Genomic DNA, 16,815 nt, shown 5'->3' on the forward strand with positions numbered 1-16,815 from the left:
AGATACGGAGACCAGTACTGAACACAATACTCCAGGTGCGGTCGCACCATGGAGCGATACAACGGCATTATAACATCCGCACACCTGGACTCCATACCCTTCCTAATAACACCCAACATTCTATTCGCTTTCCTAGCCGCAGCAGCACACTGAGCAGAAGGTTTCAGCGTATCATCGACGACGACACCCAGATCCCTTTCTTGATCCGTAACTCCTAACGCGGAACCTTGCAAGACGTAGCTATAATTCGGGTTCCTCTTACCCACATGATGTTCAATGTGAGCGTGTGCAAAGTGATGCATGTGGGGGAACCCCAAACTATAGCTATGTAATGCAAGGTTCCACATTAGGAGTCAATGGCCAGGACAGGGATCTAGGCATCGTCGTTGATGATACGTTGAAACCCTCTGTTCAGTGTGCGGCGGAGGCTTAGAAAGCAAATACAATGTTAGGTATTATTAGGAAAGGAATGGAAAACAAAAATGAGGACGTTATAATGCCTTTGTATTGCACCATGGTGGGACCACACCTTGAATATTGTGTGCAATTATGGTCGTTGCATCTCAAAAAAGATATAGTGGAATTAGAAAAGGTGCAGAGAAGGGCGACGAAAATGATAAAGGGGATGGGACGACTTCCCTATGAGGAAAGGCTGAAGCATCTAGGGCTCTTCAGCTTGGAGAAAAGACGGTTGAGGGGAGATATGATAGAGGTCTATAAAGTAATGAGTGGAGTGGAACGGGTAGACGTGAATTGATTGTTTACTCTTTCCAAAAGTTATAGGACTAGGGGGCACGCAATGAAGCTACAAAGTAGTAAATTTAAAACAAATCGGAGAAAATATGTCTTCACTCAATGGTGTAATTAAACTCTGGAATTCATTGCTAGAGAATGTGATAAAAGCAGTTAGCTTAGCAGGGTTTAAAAAAAAGGTTTGGATGGCTTCCTAAAATCCATAAGCCATTATTAAAATGAACTTGGGGAAGATCTGCTGCTTATTTCTAGGATAAGCAGCATAAAATGTATTGTACTGTTTTGGGATCTTACCAGGTACTTGTAACCTGGATTGGCCACTGTTGGAATCAGGATGCTGGGCTTGATGGACCTTTGGTCTGTCCCAGTATGGCAATACTTATGTACTTATGAATTCATGTAGTTTCTCTGACTGCACTTCTTTACATACGCAGTTCGACAAGCCTCTAGTCTCCGAGAAATCCACCATTTTCTCCTTGAAAATGCTCACTGGTCCTTCAGCTGCCCTTCCTCACATCACTGACATGACGTAACCTCCGCTCTCAAGACAAATCCCTCCTTGCAGTACCCTTCTCCACCACCGCCAACTCCAGGCTCCGCCCTTTCTGCCTCGCCTCACCCCATGCTTGGAATAAACTCCCTGAGCCCATTCGCCAGGCTCCCTCCCTGCCCATCTTCAAATCCTTACTCAAATCCCACCTCTTCAATGTCGCCTTCAGCACCTAACCAGCACACCTCTACTCAGGAAATCTAGACTGCCCCAACTTGACATTTCGCCCATTAGATTGTAAGCTCCTTTGAGCAGGGACTGTCCTTCTTTGCTAAACTGTACAGCGCTGCGTAACCCTAGTAGCGCTCTAGAAATGTTAAGTAGTAGTAGTAGTCTCCATTTTTCCTTCCTAAAATGTAACCTCCCTTCTATTGTCTTTGCATAACTTGTGCTATTCATTCATTGTAGATCCTTCATTGAGTTCACATGAAGAGCATCACAAAAAAAGAAGGCTGAAACAGAAATACACGTAGCATTCTCCTTACCACTCGTTTTTGCCATCCCAGCAACATTACCAAAATGTCTGAATAATCTCACTGGGGCAATTTCTCTAAATGGGTTAGTTTTGCGCCTACCAGAATAAGAATTAACCTCATTCCTATGCCAGGGTAAGTGGAATATGATCTCAGTCTCTGAAATTTAATGCTAATGCTTGCCATAAACATTGCATCCTGCCAAAGAAAGCTTCCCTTTGCAGTTACTAAGATCTAACACATATAGGGTGTGAGCGGCTGCCTTTTCACCCTTCCCTTCCCTGCCCTGTTCATTTCCTCTGCCTGTCTCCCAAATCTCTTCCTTGACACTACAGCTTGAAACTCACCCACAGCTTGACGGATTCTCCCTAATTCAGGCTGAACACCTGCCCCCTTTCTAATGTGTCCACTGAAAAGGTTTCTTGATCCAATCCGTGATTAGAGGGGATGAAAACCTGTCCTTTGTATTCCTTTGAAGTCTCCCATATCAGGACACTGTGGTTTGCTGGTGCCGGGCCTGGGTGACAGTTGAGGCAGAGAAGCCAGTGAAGGCTCCAGGAAAGGTGCAGAAAGCAGAGACGACCGACCGTCTCATCTGGAACCGAAATAGCCCAGCTCAACCAGCCATTACGATGTAACTATCCCGTTTATTTTTTCATTAGCGCTGTTGCAGCTGGAGGTGAAAGATGTCACTAGAGACTCGTAATAAGCAACAAGTAAATTAGCAACCAATATCCTCTTGAAAAATATTATCTATCTCAAAAGAGAAGGCCATAAAAAGAAATACAAGTGGCCAAGTGTGGTACGAGAGAAAGAGACAAGGGATCTTACAGTTAATTCTAATTGGAGTGACAAATCTTCTCTTCAGGGCTATTACGAGGCCTAGAAGCGAAGCAGAGCCTAAGAGGCTTATATTATAATGGTCCCCACTATTAATGTTACTTGATTTCTAAGCCGCTGCAGAGAACAGGAGATTTAATGAAGGTAATTTCTTACCGGGCACCTAAAACATTTTCATAAAAGCATCTATTTGATGCCTACTTCAGAAAAGAATCTAGGCAGTTCTGTTTCTTTACAAAATGGGCTCCCAAAATTATTCCCAGCAGCACACATGTGCTTGCGCATACATTTACATCTCTTTCGAAGCACTTTGAGGACAATTCTCAATCATTGCATCTATATTTAGGTGCCTAGAAGGTGCTCGTGTGGTTTTTATTCTATAGAGGACAGGAGGGGCCCTACTTCCCTTCACAGAATACTAAGAGTAACAGCAGGAACACCTATGCCAGCCAGAGAACCGGTGTACGTACTTGCACCCGAATGCCCGATACACACAAACCCCCCTCATTCTAAATTTAAGTGCAATTGCCTGCTATTCACGAGGGTAAGTGGCGGCACAGCGCTAACTGCTATTCTATCTTTCACGCGCGCAAACGGCTTGGCGTGGAACTGCAAACACGGGCGTGACCGACGTTTACACAGGTAGCTTACAGAATACTGTACATCATGGGGTGAATTCTATATACGGCGCCAAAAATGCTATTCGATATGCCGCGCTTAAAGTTAGGCGCGGTTTATAGAATAGCATTTGTGCCTGGAGGCATGGCCATCTGCACCGACTGAATCGTGATGCAAATGTACACGACTAAATTGGGCGCAAATCCCCCCTTATTCTATAACAACGCGCGTATTTGCAGGCTCAATGTGACTTACATAGTACCATCAAAGGCGTTTTCCCAGTCGGTGGATAACAAATACAAAGTTGTGTAGTGATCGTATGAGGTATAAGTGGAGGGTCGGAATGGATGTAGATTGCGTGATGTCCTGTTCGATCATAGTCATGCTGTGTTGGTAGGTGAAGAGGGTTACGTGAGCTCGTTGGGGTAGGCCTTTTTGAAGAGGCAGGTTTTAGTGATTTCCTGAAGTTCAAGTGGTTGTGGATTGTTTTCACAGCTTTTGGGAGCCCATTCCATAGTTGTGCGCTTATGTAGAAGAAGCCGGCTGCGTAAGTTGTTTTGTATTTCAGTCCTTTGCAATTTGGGTAGTTTAGGTAGGATCTTGATGATCTGACTTTATTTCTTATTGGTAAGTCTATGAGGTCTGTCATGTATTCTGGGACTATGCCGTATATGATTTTGTGGACTAAGGTGCAGATTTTGAAGATGATCCGTTCTTTGATTGGGAGCCAATGCAACTTTTCTTGGAGGAGTTTGGCACTTTCGAAGCGTGTTTTGCTGAATATCAGCCTGGCTGCTGTATTTTGGGCGGTCTGGAGTTTTTTTATGAGTTGTTCTTTGCAGCCTGCATAGATTCTATTGCAATAATCTGCATGGTTTAGGACCATTGATTGTATTAGGTATCAAAAAGTTGCTCTTGGGAAGAAAGGTTTTAATCGTTTGAGCTTCCACATTGAATAGAACATTTTCTTTGTTACTTGACTTGTCGAGGGTAAGGTTGCGATCGAGTGTGACACCAAATATTTTTAAACTATGAATGAGCTAAATGTAACTGTTAAGAGGAAATAGGCTCAGGAGTAATCTAAGAAAATACTCTTTCATGGAAAGGGTGGTGGACACGTGGAATGGCCTCCTGATGGTCGTGGAGACAAGGAATAGATCCGAGTTTAAGAAAGCATTGGACAGACATGTGGGATCTCTTAGGGAAAAGAGGAGTTAGTGGTTACTGAGGATGGGCAGACTGGATGGGCCATGTTATCTGCCTTAATTTTTCTCGGTTTCTCTGTTTGAAGTCCTTAAGAAGGTCTGGCTTCCAGTATTAACCACAGAGCTGCGGGTTTTCGTTTGTGACTTATAAAAGGGCAACATGGCCTCCTTTTTTTCTGAAGCTGCTACTTCTTCTCATACACCAAAGTATAAAATTATAAAATGATCTTCATCTAGGAAAGCTAACCTGTTTTCAGTGAGGGTCTGAGAAGAACCTTCCATTTCCGTGACTTACCAAGAAAGGTTCTATGGCCACCCTATGTTTTAGAAACATAAGTGGGAAATGCTCTGCCAGTAATTTCCACCGCAGATCAAAAAGGTAGAAAGGAAATAGGGGTTCTCTAATTTAGAATGTTTTCATCTTCTCCTTCACGGTAAGAAAGTCCCAGGATACATGATAGACCATAGATCTACCAACAAGAAACAGAGTCGGATCGTCAAGATCATACCTAAACCTGCACTACCCAAATTGCAAAGGACTGAAATACAAAACAACCTACGCATCCGGCTTCTCCTACATAAGCGCAAAACTATGGAACGGCCTCCCTAAAGCTGTGGAAAACAATCCACGACCACCTGAACTTCAGGAAATCACTAAAAACCAACCTCTTCAAAAAGGCCTACCCCAACGACCCTACGTAAACCTCTTCAACTAGAAACACAGCATGACTAATGATCGCACTGGACAATACTCAATCTTCATCCCGTTGACCCTCCACAGTTACCTCACTCAATTACTATACAACCTTGTATTTGTTATCAACTGACTGGGCAAACGCCTTTGACGGTACTATGTAAGCCACATTGAGCCTGCAAATAGGTGGGAAAATGTGGGGTACAAATGCAACAAATAAAAAAAAATGAGGCCTGCTAAACTGCTTGGGGATGTGCCAGAAAAGGTGGAGCAGGTTGGTAGTACGAATATACCCTGTGAGGGGTCTGAAAGGAGTCTAGTTCCAGTAGTGCCGAAACAGGGACGGGAGAGAAGTTTTCCCTTTAGATGTAATGACTCTCCTTCACTAATTCCTTCTGAGAATGAGGTGGATAGAGCGCCGTTCACGGAAGAGAGTGTGTATCAACAACTTGGAAAGCTGAAGGTGGACAAAGCCATGGGGCCGGACGGGATCCACCCCAGAATACTGAGGGAGCTCAGAGAGGTTCTGGCGGGTCCTCTTAAAGACTTGTTTAATAAATCCTTGGAGACGGGAGAGGTTCCGAGGGATTGGAGAACAGCGAAGGTGGTCCCTCTTCACAAAAGTGGGGATAGGGAAGAAGCTGGAAACTACAGGCCGGTAAGCCTCACTTCGGTTATTGGAAAAGTAATGGAAGCCATGCTGAAGGAAAGGATAGTGAATTTCCTGGAAGCCAATAAGTTGCAAGATCCGAGACAACATGGTTTCACCAAAGGGAAATCGTGCCAAACGAATCTCATTGAATTCTTTGACTGGGTGACGGGAGAATTAAATCAAGGACGTGCTATGGACGTCATCTACTTAGATTTCAGCAAGGCTTTTGACACGGTTCCCCACAGGAGGCTCTTAAATAAACTAGACAGCCTGAAGATAGGACCCGAAGTGGTGAACTGGATTAGGAACTGGTTGACGGACAGACGCCAGAGGGTGGTGGTGAATGGAGTTCGCTCGGAGGAGGGAAAGGTGAGTAGTGGAGTGCCTCAGGGATCGGTGCTGGGGCCGATTCTGTTCAATATATTTGTGAGTGACATTGCCAAGGGGTTACAAGGTAAGGTTTGCCTTTTTGCCGATGACACCAAGATTTCCAACAGAGTGGACACCCCAGAGGGTGTGGAAAACATGAAAAAAGATCTGAAGAAGCTAGAAGAATGGTCTAACATTTGGCAATTAAAATTCAATGCGAAGAAATGCAAAGTGATGCACTTGGGGAGTAGAAATCCAAGGGAGACGTATGTGTTAGGCGGGGAGAGTCTGATAGGCACGGATGGAGAGAGGGATCTTGGGGTGATAGTATCTGAGGACCTGAAGGCGACGAAACAGTGCGACAAGGCGGTGGCAGTAGCTAGAAGATTGCTAGGCTGTATAGAGAGAGGAGTGACCAGCAGAAGAAAGGAGGTTTTAATGCCCCTGTATAAGACGTTGGTGAGGCCCCATCTGGAGTATTGTGTTCAGTTTTGGAGGCCGCACCTTGCGAAGGATGTTAAAAAAATGGAAGCGGTGCAAAGAAAAGCTACGAGGATGGTATGGGATTTACGTTCCAAGATGTATGAAGAGAGGCTTGCTGACCTGAACATGTACACCCTGGAGGAAAGGAGAAACAGGGGTGATATGATACAGACGTTCAAATATTTGAAAGGTATTAATCCGCAAACGAATCTTTTCCGGAGATGGGAAGGCGGTAGAACGAGAGGACATGAAATGAGATTGAAGGGGGGCAGACTCAGGAAACATGTCAGGAAGTATTTCTTCACGGAGAGGGTGGTGGACGCTTGGAATGCCCTCCCGCGGGAGGTGGTGGAGATGAAAACGGTAACGGAATTCAAACATGCGTGGGATATGCATAGAGGAATCCTGTGCAGAAGGAATGGATCCTCAGAAGCTTAGCTGAAATTGGGTGGCGGAGCAGTTGGGGGGAAGAGGGGGTGGTGGTTGGGAGGCGAGGATAGGGGAGGGCAGACTTATACGGTCTGTACCAGAGCCGGTGATGGGAGGCGGGACTGGTGGTTGGGAGGTGGGAAATACTGCTGGGCAGACTTATATGGTCTGTGCCCTGAAAAGGACAGGTACAAATTCAAGGTAAGGTATACACTTATAGGTTTTTCGTTGGGCAGACTGGATGGACCATGCAGGTCTTTTTCTGCCGTCATCTACTATGTTACTATGTAGACAAAAAGTTTGCCCTCTAGTGGCCAAAGCGCCAGTGAAACCACTAGTTAGGGGAAGAAACTACCATCCCCAGAAACCACTGGGACACCAGCAGGACTCTCAGGAAATGGAGGGAGGAGTGAATAATTGGGAAATGAGTTCTGATCAGGGGAATGAGCTGCAGCTGGGGGAACCCGGGGCGGAGGAAGACATGGAATAGGATAAAGAGGAAGTAGGGGAAGAGGGGGGAGGAGTGCATGGAGGTCTCAGGTCTTGCTCAGACCCCAGCAGGAAAGGTAAAGGGTTTTGTGGCATCAGTATGGCCTAAACTGTGGACAGATGGAAAAGAGAAAACAACACAGTGGGGAAGGAACTGGTGGAGAAAGCTAACCCATTAACTATCTGAGGAAAGAAGGTAGTGCCTGTGAGGGTTATGCTACCATTGGGAACAAGGCAAGGATTTACTGCTTGGTGATATTCTGAATTAAGATTGAACTGTGTTGAGAAGGTGAATGTGAAAACCTGAACTGAATCTTTCATGGTTGGTGATGAAACGAAGTGAAGACTAAGGCTGTATTGAAGAAAAAGGTTCTGAGAAAATAAAAACCTGTGTTTTCAAGTAACTGTGAGAATGCTGAGTTTTTGTGTGACCCTGCCGTGAGCAGGAAAAAGGCTCAGGCCAGCCGGAGAGCGGCCAGACCGGGACGATTACCGGAAAGAGGAGAGGTGGTTTGGATCACATACCTTGGAGGGAGACAGCTACGCTAAGCAGGGTTAGCCCTGGCCCCCACATGGAAGGAGGACCATGCTTACAGCCCTCCTGGTCTGGAAGCGTTACAAGAGAATGTGAAATTGGCCCTTATCTTTCTTTCAGTGGCCAGATTAAAGTGTTAAAGAGTTATTGCTTTAATATCCAAAGAGCTGAAGAGAGAGAGTGTGTGTGTGTTTGTGTGTCTAGGGTCTTTCAGTAGTTCACACGCTCTCCTGCGTCTGCAGTATTCACGTGGGTCTACATAAGGAGCCTCTACGCTAGAGATTGTACTGCTCGCCCAAACCGAGCAATTCTGGATTTGTTTTCAGTACAAAATGGCACAAAATCAAAAAACAAAAATGACTTTCAAAAAAAAAAAAAGCTTGATTTCCCTTAACATCTCTGAAGATCGTTTCTTATATTCTTGTTTTGACAAATGAACACCAAAAGCTAGCGACTTGGCTTAGTTCTGTGTTCTCCACGCTTGCTTTCTGTCGAAAGGGAAGTGCACAAAGGGATCAAATGGGCTTTTGACTGACTCCCTGTAAACTGTCCAGCAATGTGAACTGTCTCTAGTCTTGATGAATCTTTCAAACAACAGGGTTGTGACATGGAATAAAACAATAAAAAGGGAAGAAACATCCTCAAATATCACCGTTTCAATATATTTTCTTAGTGTGCCGAGGGATATTGAGGACTGGGGAGTGGGCTTAGGGATATAAGATATTTTCCCTGTAGGGAACTGGTGGGGGGGGGGGGGGGGGGGGGGGAGAGATACAGTGGGCCCAGGGATATAGGGAACTAGAAAGTGGGCTTAGGAATATAAAGTCTTTCCCCTCTAGGGAACTGGGGAGTACAGTAGGCCTAGGGATTCTATAGGGCTGGATGGATTAATAGATGAGACATGGGAGATGCAATGCCTGCCACTTCTGGAGTGGAGGAGTGGCCTAGTGGTTAGGGTGGTGGACTTTGGTCCTGAGGAACTGAGTTCAATTCCCACTTCAGGCACAGGCAGCTCCTGGTGACTCTGGGCAAGTCACTTAACACTCCATAGCCGCATTGAGCCTGCCATGAGTAGCAAAGCGCAGGGTACAAATGTAACAAAAATAAAATAGATACTATTGGAGATTCTACATGGAATGTTGCTACTGTTGGAGATTCTTGGAGATTCTACATGGAATGTTGCTATTCCACTAGCAACATTCCATGTAGAAGGCTGCACAGGCTTCTGTTTCTGTGAGTGCATGACGTCAGACTCACAGAAGCAGAAGCCTGCGCAGCCACATTGGTGATCTGCAAGGGCCGACTTCTACATGGAATGTTGCTAGTGGAATAGCAACATTCCATGTAGAATCTCAAATAGTAGCAACAGTGGAGGAGTGGCCTAGTGGTTAAGGTGGTGGACTTTGGTCCTGGGGAACTGAGGAACTGGGTTTGATTCCCACTTCAGGTACAGGCAGCTCCTTGTGACTCTGGGCAAGTCACTTAACCCTCCATTGCCCCAGGTACAAATAAGTACCTGTATATAATATGTAAGCCGCATTGAGCCTGCCATGAGTGGGAAAGCACGGGGTACAAGTGTAACAAAAACAAAATCTTTGACCAGTGGCTCACCTTGTTTAGCATCAGTTTTCATCGGTCAGGGGCTGGGATCTACCTGGTGAATCAGTGTTAGTGTTGTGTAGCTGAGGGTGAGGTAGAGAAATTTATATTCTGGTTAGGAACTGTTCGTGGTCCCTGGGCTAGAGGGTAGGAAAGGGAGTCTCGGCTGCTGCTCATCAGGGTGCATATGTACTGAACTTCAGAGGGAGGCATAATCTGTGTGGATCTTGCCTAAGGACCATCACCACAATGACTGGGCTGAGGAAAGTTACAAAATAGGAGTAATCCTCCTGGTAGCTGTAAATGAAAACACAAGGCACAATAGCCCAAAAGATATCAGATCTAATTGAGCTGGAAAGCCAATTATGCAGGAATAAATGTCCAGGACAAAAATATAACTATGTGGGTGCCTACCTGGACCCTAATCTTCATAAACATCTCTGGTACCCTTCGACCTAGGAGATCACACAACAGTAATGACCTTGCTGGACAACATAGGAATCACTGGAACAGTAGCGAACTGGTTGAATGGCTTCCTACGAACTAGATCCTATTTTGTCAAGATGTCCAATCAGCTTTCATCCTCCTGGGTCTCTGAATGCAGAGTGCCTCAGGGCTCCCCAATATCACCCATTTTATTCAATGTTATGATGGCTCCGCTTGGCAGGAAACTGGAAAAACTGGGATTTAACCCATTCATATATGCTGACGACATCACTATCTATATACCCTTTAACAACAGCACCACTGAGATACTGGACCTAATGGAAAATTGGGCCACCATGTTCAAACTTAAACTGAACCGAGACAAAACAAAACTCCATGTTTTATCCAGCTCACGCAATCCCAACCAATCACTAAAACCTCACAATAGATCAACAAACGTATCCAATCGAAACACAACTTAAACTACTGGGAACCATCATCGATAAACATCTGACTCTTGAAAACCAGGTTTTTGCAGTCATATCAAAAAGCTTCTACACACTATGGAAAGTGAAAAGAATCAGAGACTATTTCCCCAGACAATCATTTCGTCTTATAGTGCAGACGCTGGTAATGTCTCAACTAGACTACTGCAATGCCACACATGTAGGATGCAAAGAATACACACTAAAATAGCTGCAGACCATCCAAAACACAGCAGCGAGATTGATATTCAAAAAATCAAAATACAAAAGAGAAACCCCATTAATCAAAATGTTACAGTGGGGCTCCCAATCTAGGCCAGACTAATATTCATTAGCATGTCTCCAGACTGCATGTTAAACCTGATTACATTACCACCAAGAAATGCAAATCCAGGAATCGGGGGATACCTACTACTCCACCTACCTAACTGCAAAAACATAACCTACAAATCAATCTATACAGAAAGCTTTAGCTACTTGGGCTCTTAATGGCGGAACTCAATCTCTAAAGTCACAAGAAGCATCATAATCTATCTTCAATTCAGAAAAAAAGCTAAAAACATACCTTTTCAAGAAATTCTTTGACTAAACAAATGCGAACTAATAATAACCCGATGCCATTCTGCAAGAACGCTGTTCTACACAACTTCAAATTGTAACCTTATGTCTTAGCAACTGCTATGCATCAATGTAATTTCCCATAAATGTTAAATGTAAGCCACATTGAACCGAAACTCATTTTTGGATAATTATGGGATACAAGCTTGAATAAGTAAATAAATAAATATCTTTGTACATGACCATGTAAACTCTCATTGTTGGGCACATGAGAGTTTTCTGCCCAACAATGAGAGTTGGGCAAATATTCATAACAACAACATCATTTTTAAAATGAAAGGGGGAAGGAGAGTGTCTGGTTCAGTGAAATGGTGTAAATGCACAAACTAGCTTTACCTTAGCAATCTGTATTTGGTCTGGTCTTTGTGACAGAATGTCATCGTCATCTCATGGTCTACACTGGTGTGCATGAAATGAGCTGTTGGTCTCAGTTCAGTTCCACTCGTTATAATCACCATTTTAATTTTCATCTTATGAGCTACTTTTGACACAAAGCCTAAAGACTGAGCGAGCACATACCCCCGAATCTCCACTCAGGCACACTGGTAAAATAATGGAATGAGGTGGAAGAGATGGCAGGGAATACTTTAACTATAGTTGGCTAAACTGTAACCTTTAATCTAAGCTAATGGTTAAATTGTAAATTAATAATTCAATAACTTGAAAACAAAGAAAGTAGATGCCATACCTGAATGCTGGGTGTGGAGCGGTTCTTCCTTGCAGTGGTGGTCGCCATGGTGGTTGTGGTTTCCATGATTGTAGTTGACATTTCCGGTGGCATAGAAGTCGTCGGCGTTGTTCCCATGATGGGTGGAACTTCCCCTACGAGTCTGACACTACCGTTGATTTTAACATTTGGGTTGTTCTCGGCGGCCATGTGCAGTACTTTCAAGCCATTGTAATAGAGACCGGAGAGCTGACCTTGGTACAGGCGTCCTCTGTCTTTTCCACCAATAGCTATTTGTGCCTGAGCGTTGAAGATGGTTAACTTGCGGCCTGGTGGAGGGAGTGAGGGGGAAGGAAACAATGTTATTGACAAAGTCTTCTTTCCTCACCTAAACTCAGCCTGATTCAGGTCAAATCTTAAGGAGCAGAAGAGTTATAGGAGATGTTAAACCTTGCAGAGTCTATCATTATCTCTTGAATCTGACCTTGCCTTCATCTTTGGATTCCAGCAACTGCTTTTCATATGTTTTGTAGGCCTTGCTCGCCACCCAAACAGAACTGACATTTTGCTATTCTTTGGACAAAGTAGGTTGGATACTAATCTAAGAGCCTGTGAACAGTCAGTGGTAAGCTGATGGCAAGAGACGCTCTCAGATCCCATGCTAAATGCAAGTTAAATCCTAGAGAAAAACTATATTGTAATACAGTAAAGCTGTATTTCTTAATGCAGGGATGTGGTGCCAATGACTTGCCAGCCGGTGGGCATCTTGAGCAACGCTGTATTATCCCATCAATGTACACAATATATCATATGTAACTTCACTGGTACCAGCTGTGTGAATGCCTAACTGCACTGAACCATGCGTGGAGTGATGTCTACAACACTGGCCTTCTAATGAAAGAGAGTGTCCATCCCACAGAATGAAAATGAAGTGAACCTAGCACTTAAAGGAGCAGCGTCAGCAGCTGACCCTTGAGAGGGTGACTGAGCAGGAGAATAAAATGAGCCCTCTTCATTTTTAAGGCAGACCTTTCAAAGAACGTTTAAGGTGGGATGGGGGATTCATGGAGAACTTTGGTCTCCATACACCTTTCTTAAAAGCAGTACATTAAACCAAAAAACATAGAAAATGAAGAGCAGGTGATCACAGCAGTACAGTATATGGTCAAGAGGTGACGGGGAGAGGGGGGGAGGGGATCCTGCTGTAGAAAGCATGAAAATGCTCTGCAATGGAACTTAAAGAATTTCAGTGTTACTTAACGGGAAAAAGTCCTCTGAATACTAAGTAAAGGGCATTTGAAGAACGCATTAGACATATTGCATGGAGCAGGCACAGTAATTTAGTAATCGCTCTTTCAAATTCAGGACGGCGTGGACTAGGGACAGATTTTATCAGGCAGTGATGGATATATGATTTCTTTGATGATTTCTGACAGTGATTTTGTACCGACGTAACAGCTAGCACTTGAAAATGCAACTGCAGACCCAAGGGCTAAGCTTCTCCTCTCGTAACACGACACAATTACAGCTTAAATGTTTTTATTTTCAGCAAGTACAATACCGCAGCACGCTTAGTTCATGTGCTCTGTCTTGCTGTATTAAAACAAGCCCTGTCTTTGTCTGTTTTAGCCTCCGTTAGCCAAGGGAGAATTATAGAACATAGCTGGGGCTGTAGAAATACCTACAGCACCAGTTATGGGATGGCTAAGGAGATGTCTTTCCCATAATTAAAAGCGCTATATATCTTGCTCTCTGTACGAAGCTTTGGTGATCATAAACGAAATTGCTAGGGCTCAAAGAACTCGCAGCAAATCAAAACGAACAGTTCCCACAATGCCAGCAAGTAAAGCTGAAGCTAGAGGGCAGATGGGTCCTACAGCAGGAGGGGGAACTAGCAAATTAGACGGATCCTGCCATCAGATTCTGTTATCCTGTATTTTCCACCTTCCCCTCCTATTGTTAATGGTCCTCTCCCAGTGCAGAGAATGGGAGGCGTGGTCTCTGCGTAAAGGGCGGGGCCATGGACTAGAGGATGGGATAGGGACAGAGCCCAAGGGGATGGGGTGGGGATGGGGACAGAGCCTGTGCATGTCAATTTCTGCTTTGAAGCCTGTTAAAGAACTGGACTGTTATTTCTGTTTGAGTGATGCAGATGACGATATTTTGATTTTTTTGGAAACACAAGCAAACATGCTGGCCACAACTAGCAAAATTTGCATGGGGGGATCCTGTACATTCCTGCTACCAGCACATCTTCTATTGCAGGAAGGACTGTGGAAGACAGGAGAGCTAGACTGAATCCTCAGATTGTTGACAACTTATTCATCCACAGATTAAAAAATCATAACAGTGCTTGATAGAGCATATTTCTCCCCTCTAGGGCATACAGAATGGGCTGAATTTTGTACCCCTGGACATTTTAACAGGGTGGATTAGGATTCCTTGGGGTAGTAGAAGTCAGCTATTGTTGGGGTTGGAAGGGTTATTATAGCTGCTCATTATTGTTTTCTATTTCTAATTTATACACAACAGTTGCACAGCATAATATTCCTTTTTATACTTTAATTTAAATATAAAATCATAAGTGTTCGAGGCTTCTGCAGATGAGGACAGATCCCACAGGCGGAGATGGAGACAGAAACTGCGGGGACAGTGACAAACTTTGTCCCCGTGTCATTCTCTACCAGGGACTATGTGTTTCCATTCTATACAGGAAGCAGTGGAGTAGCTAAGGCTGGGCCAGGGTGGACCCAGGCCCACCCACTTTGGGCTGAGGCCCACCCAGTAGTAGCACACCTATGATGTAGCTGGCAGGGATCCCCAAGCCCCACCAGCCGAAAACTCCCAACAACTGCCCTTCCTGTATACCTTGTAAACAGCAGATCTTTGCCTGCAGCAAGCAGCGACTGATACATATTGCTCGCACCGGCCCCACAGCCTTCCCTCTGATGTATTTCCGCCTAGGCGGAAACAGGAAGTTGCATCAGAGGGAAGACTGTGGGGCCAACATGAGCAGTGTGTATTAGTTGCTGCTCGCTGCCAGGGAAAATCTGCTAGGTGGGGGAGGGGGGATGTTTGAGAGACCATATGGCATGCAGGCGAGAGAGGGAGAGACCAAATCACTTGTGGGACAAGGTGGGGTTCCTTCTGCCCACCCATCTTGGGCCCAGGTCCACCCAAAATTGGGTGTCTGGCTGCGCTCCTGACAGGAAGTGTGCACAGTAGACTCAGGAGGAACAGCAGGGGGGGGTGGAGGGGGATGGAACTAAGTCATTTCCTGTCCACACAGTAAGGCTGCTGAACAAGGTGTTGAAGCAGAGATGGGGAGCTGGGATCCAGATTTGGACACATAGAGGAGACAGATAGGGCTATGGAGGGGCAACTGTCAGAAAAGGGAAATGAGCAGCAAGAAGGGACCGGAAGGCTGAGATCCAGTATGTGGGAACTAAAGAGAGGCGAGAGATGAGAAGGATGGGAAGTAGAGTGAGAGTCAGAGAAAGCATGAATGGGGGTTGTGGGAGGACTGTAAATACCAGCGAGAGGGGCTTGGTTGGGGGAGTTAGAGCCAGAGAAATATGAGTGACTGGGAAGGGGACAGGGATAGTCTGAGAAAAGAGATGGGGGTTTGACTGTGGCCTGAGAGCAGAGAGACATGATAAGAGAAAGGTAAATAGAAAGATGTGAGTGTTAGCTTTGGAAATGGAGTGGAAGATTGACAGAGAGCCAGAGAAAAGGGACTGACAAAGAATGAAAATCATTTGCTTTCCCACAAAACATTTAAAGGCATAGCTGTTTATTCAGGTTTATAAAATGATGACATTAGGTTTTTTTTATAATTCATTTATTGTTTTATTGTACTGATTTTATTTTGAGTTGTATTGTATTGTTGCGTTGAGATGTATTATTTAGTATTTGGTTGTAAACCACTTAATTTTTTTGCATGTAGCATCAAGTTAATAAAATGGAATGGAAAAGAAACAATGGTCATGAGAGACACAGGGGAAGGGCAGGCAATGATGACGGAGAAGAGATGGAGAGAAATATGCCACAGAAAGAGATGCAGGGAAGAGAAAGAAGGTGAAGGAAAAAAGAAAAAAAATGAAAACAGTGAAGAGCAATCAGAAGACAGCCAAGATGAAAAAGGAGAAGCAGGACAGAGTATGAGAAAAGAACTTATCCAAAGGTAAATCATGCATCTGATTTTCAGTTTGTTTTTGGAAGATGTACATTTTTAAAGCATTAACAGCGTCTTTTACTAAGGCGCGCTCACGTTTTCAGCGCACACTAAAATTGTTGGCGTTCTAAACGTTAGAGATAACCATAGGAATGCATTGGCGCCTCTAATGTTTAGCACGCTAAAACCGCGAGCGCTCCTTAACAAAAAACCCTCTCAATTATCTACATCCCGTTCATTCCTCCATTATCCTACCTGCAACAGCCTCAAGTATAAATCTACTTACGCTACCTCCTTTAACTTTATCAGCACCCAATTATGGAATGCTTTACCAAAAGCTGTCAAAACTACCCAAATCATCTTAACTTTAGGAAATGACTCAAGAGCAGCTTATTCAAGAAAGCCTACTCCCAGGATCCAACATAAATCCTAAAGTCCTCCAAAGCAATACATTAATGGACTATTTTGGACTCTTTTTCCTTTCAACATGTTCTTCTACTCTCTGTTTACCACAATATATTGTAATTGATTAACAACCGGGTTGGCGATTGCCTTCTCGGTTTAATGTGAGCCAGATTGAGCCTGCAAACACGTGGGGCATAAATGTGACAAAATAAATAACTAAAATATATTGTGTGTATACAACAATTAACACGAACGCCAATCTTGAAAGCTCTGTCTGCTGCACATAAGATCCAGCTCACTAAATTTTCTCCTGTTCTTTGTGAGTGGACTGAGCCCCTCGTATTTACAGGT

At 44.3% G+C, this 16,815-nt stretch overlaps 1 protein-coding gene across 1 annotated transcript in view; it reads right to left on the reverse strand.

Moving 5' to 3' along the window:
- NRXN3 (neurexin 3) overlaps positions 1–16,815 on the reverse strand; it is a 1,814,506-nt gene that overhangs the window by 168,900 nt on the left and 1,628,791 nt on the right. Inside the window, 1 exon segment of the mRNA XM_030213725.1 lies at positions 11,907–12,214. Within this exon segment, the coding sequence (XP_030069585.1) occupies positions 11,907–12,214 (308 nt within the window).

Source organism: Microcaecilia unicolor, chromosome 9 (genome assembly GCF_901765095.1).
Source record: "Microcaecilia unicolor chromosome 9, aMicUni1.1, whole genome shotgun sequence".
NCBI classification, from domain to species: Eukaryota; Metazoa; Chordata; class Amphibia; order Gymnophiona; family Siphonopidae; genus Microcaecilia; species Microcaecilia unicolor.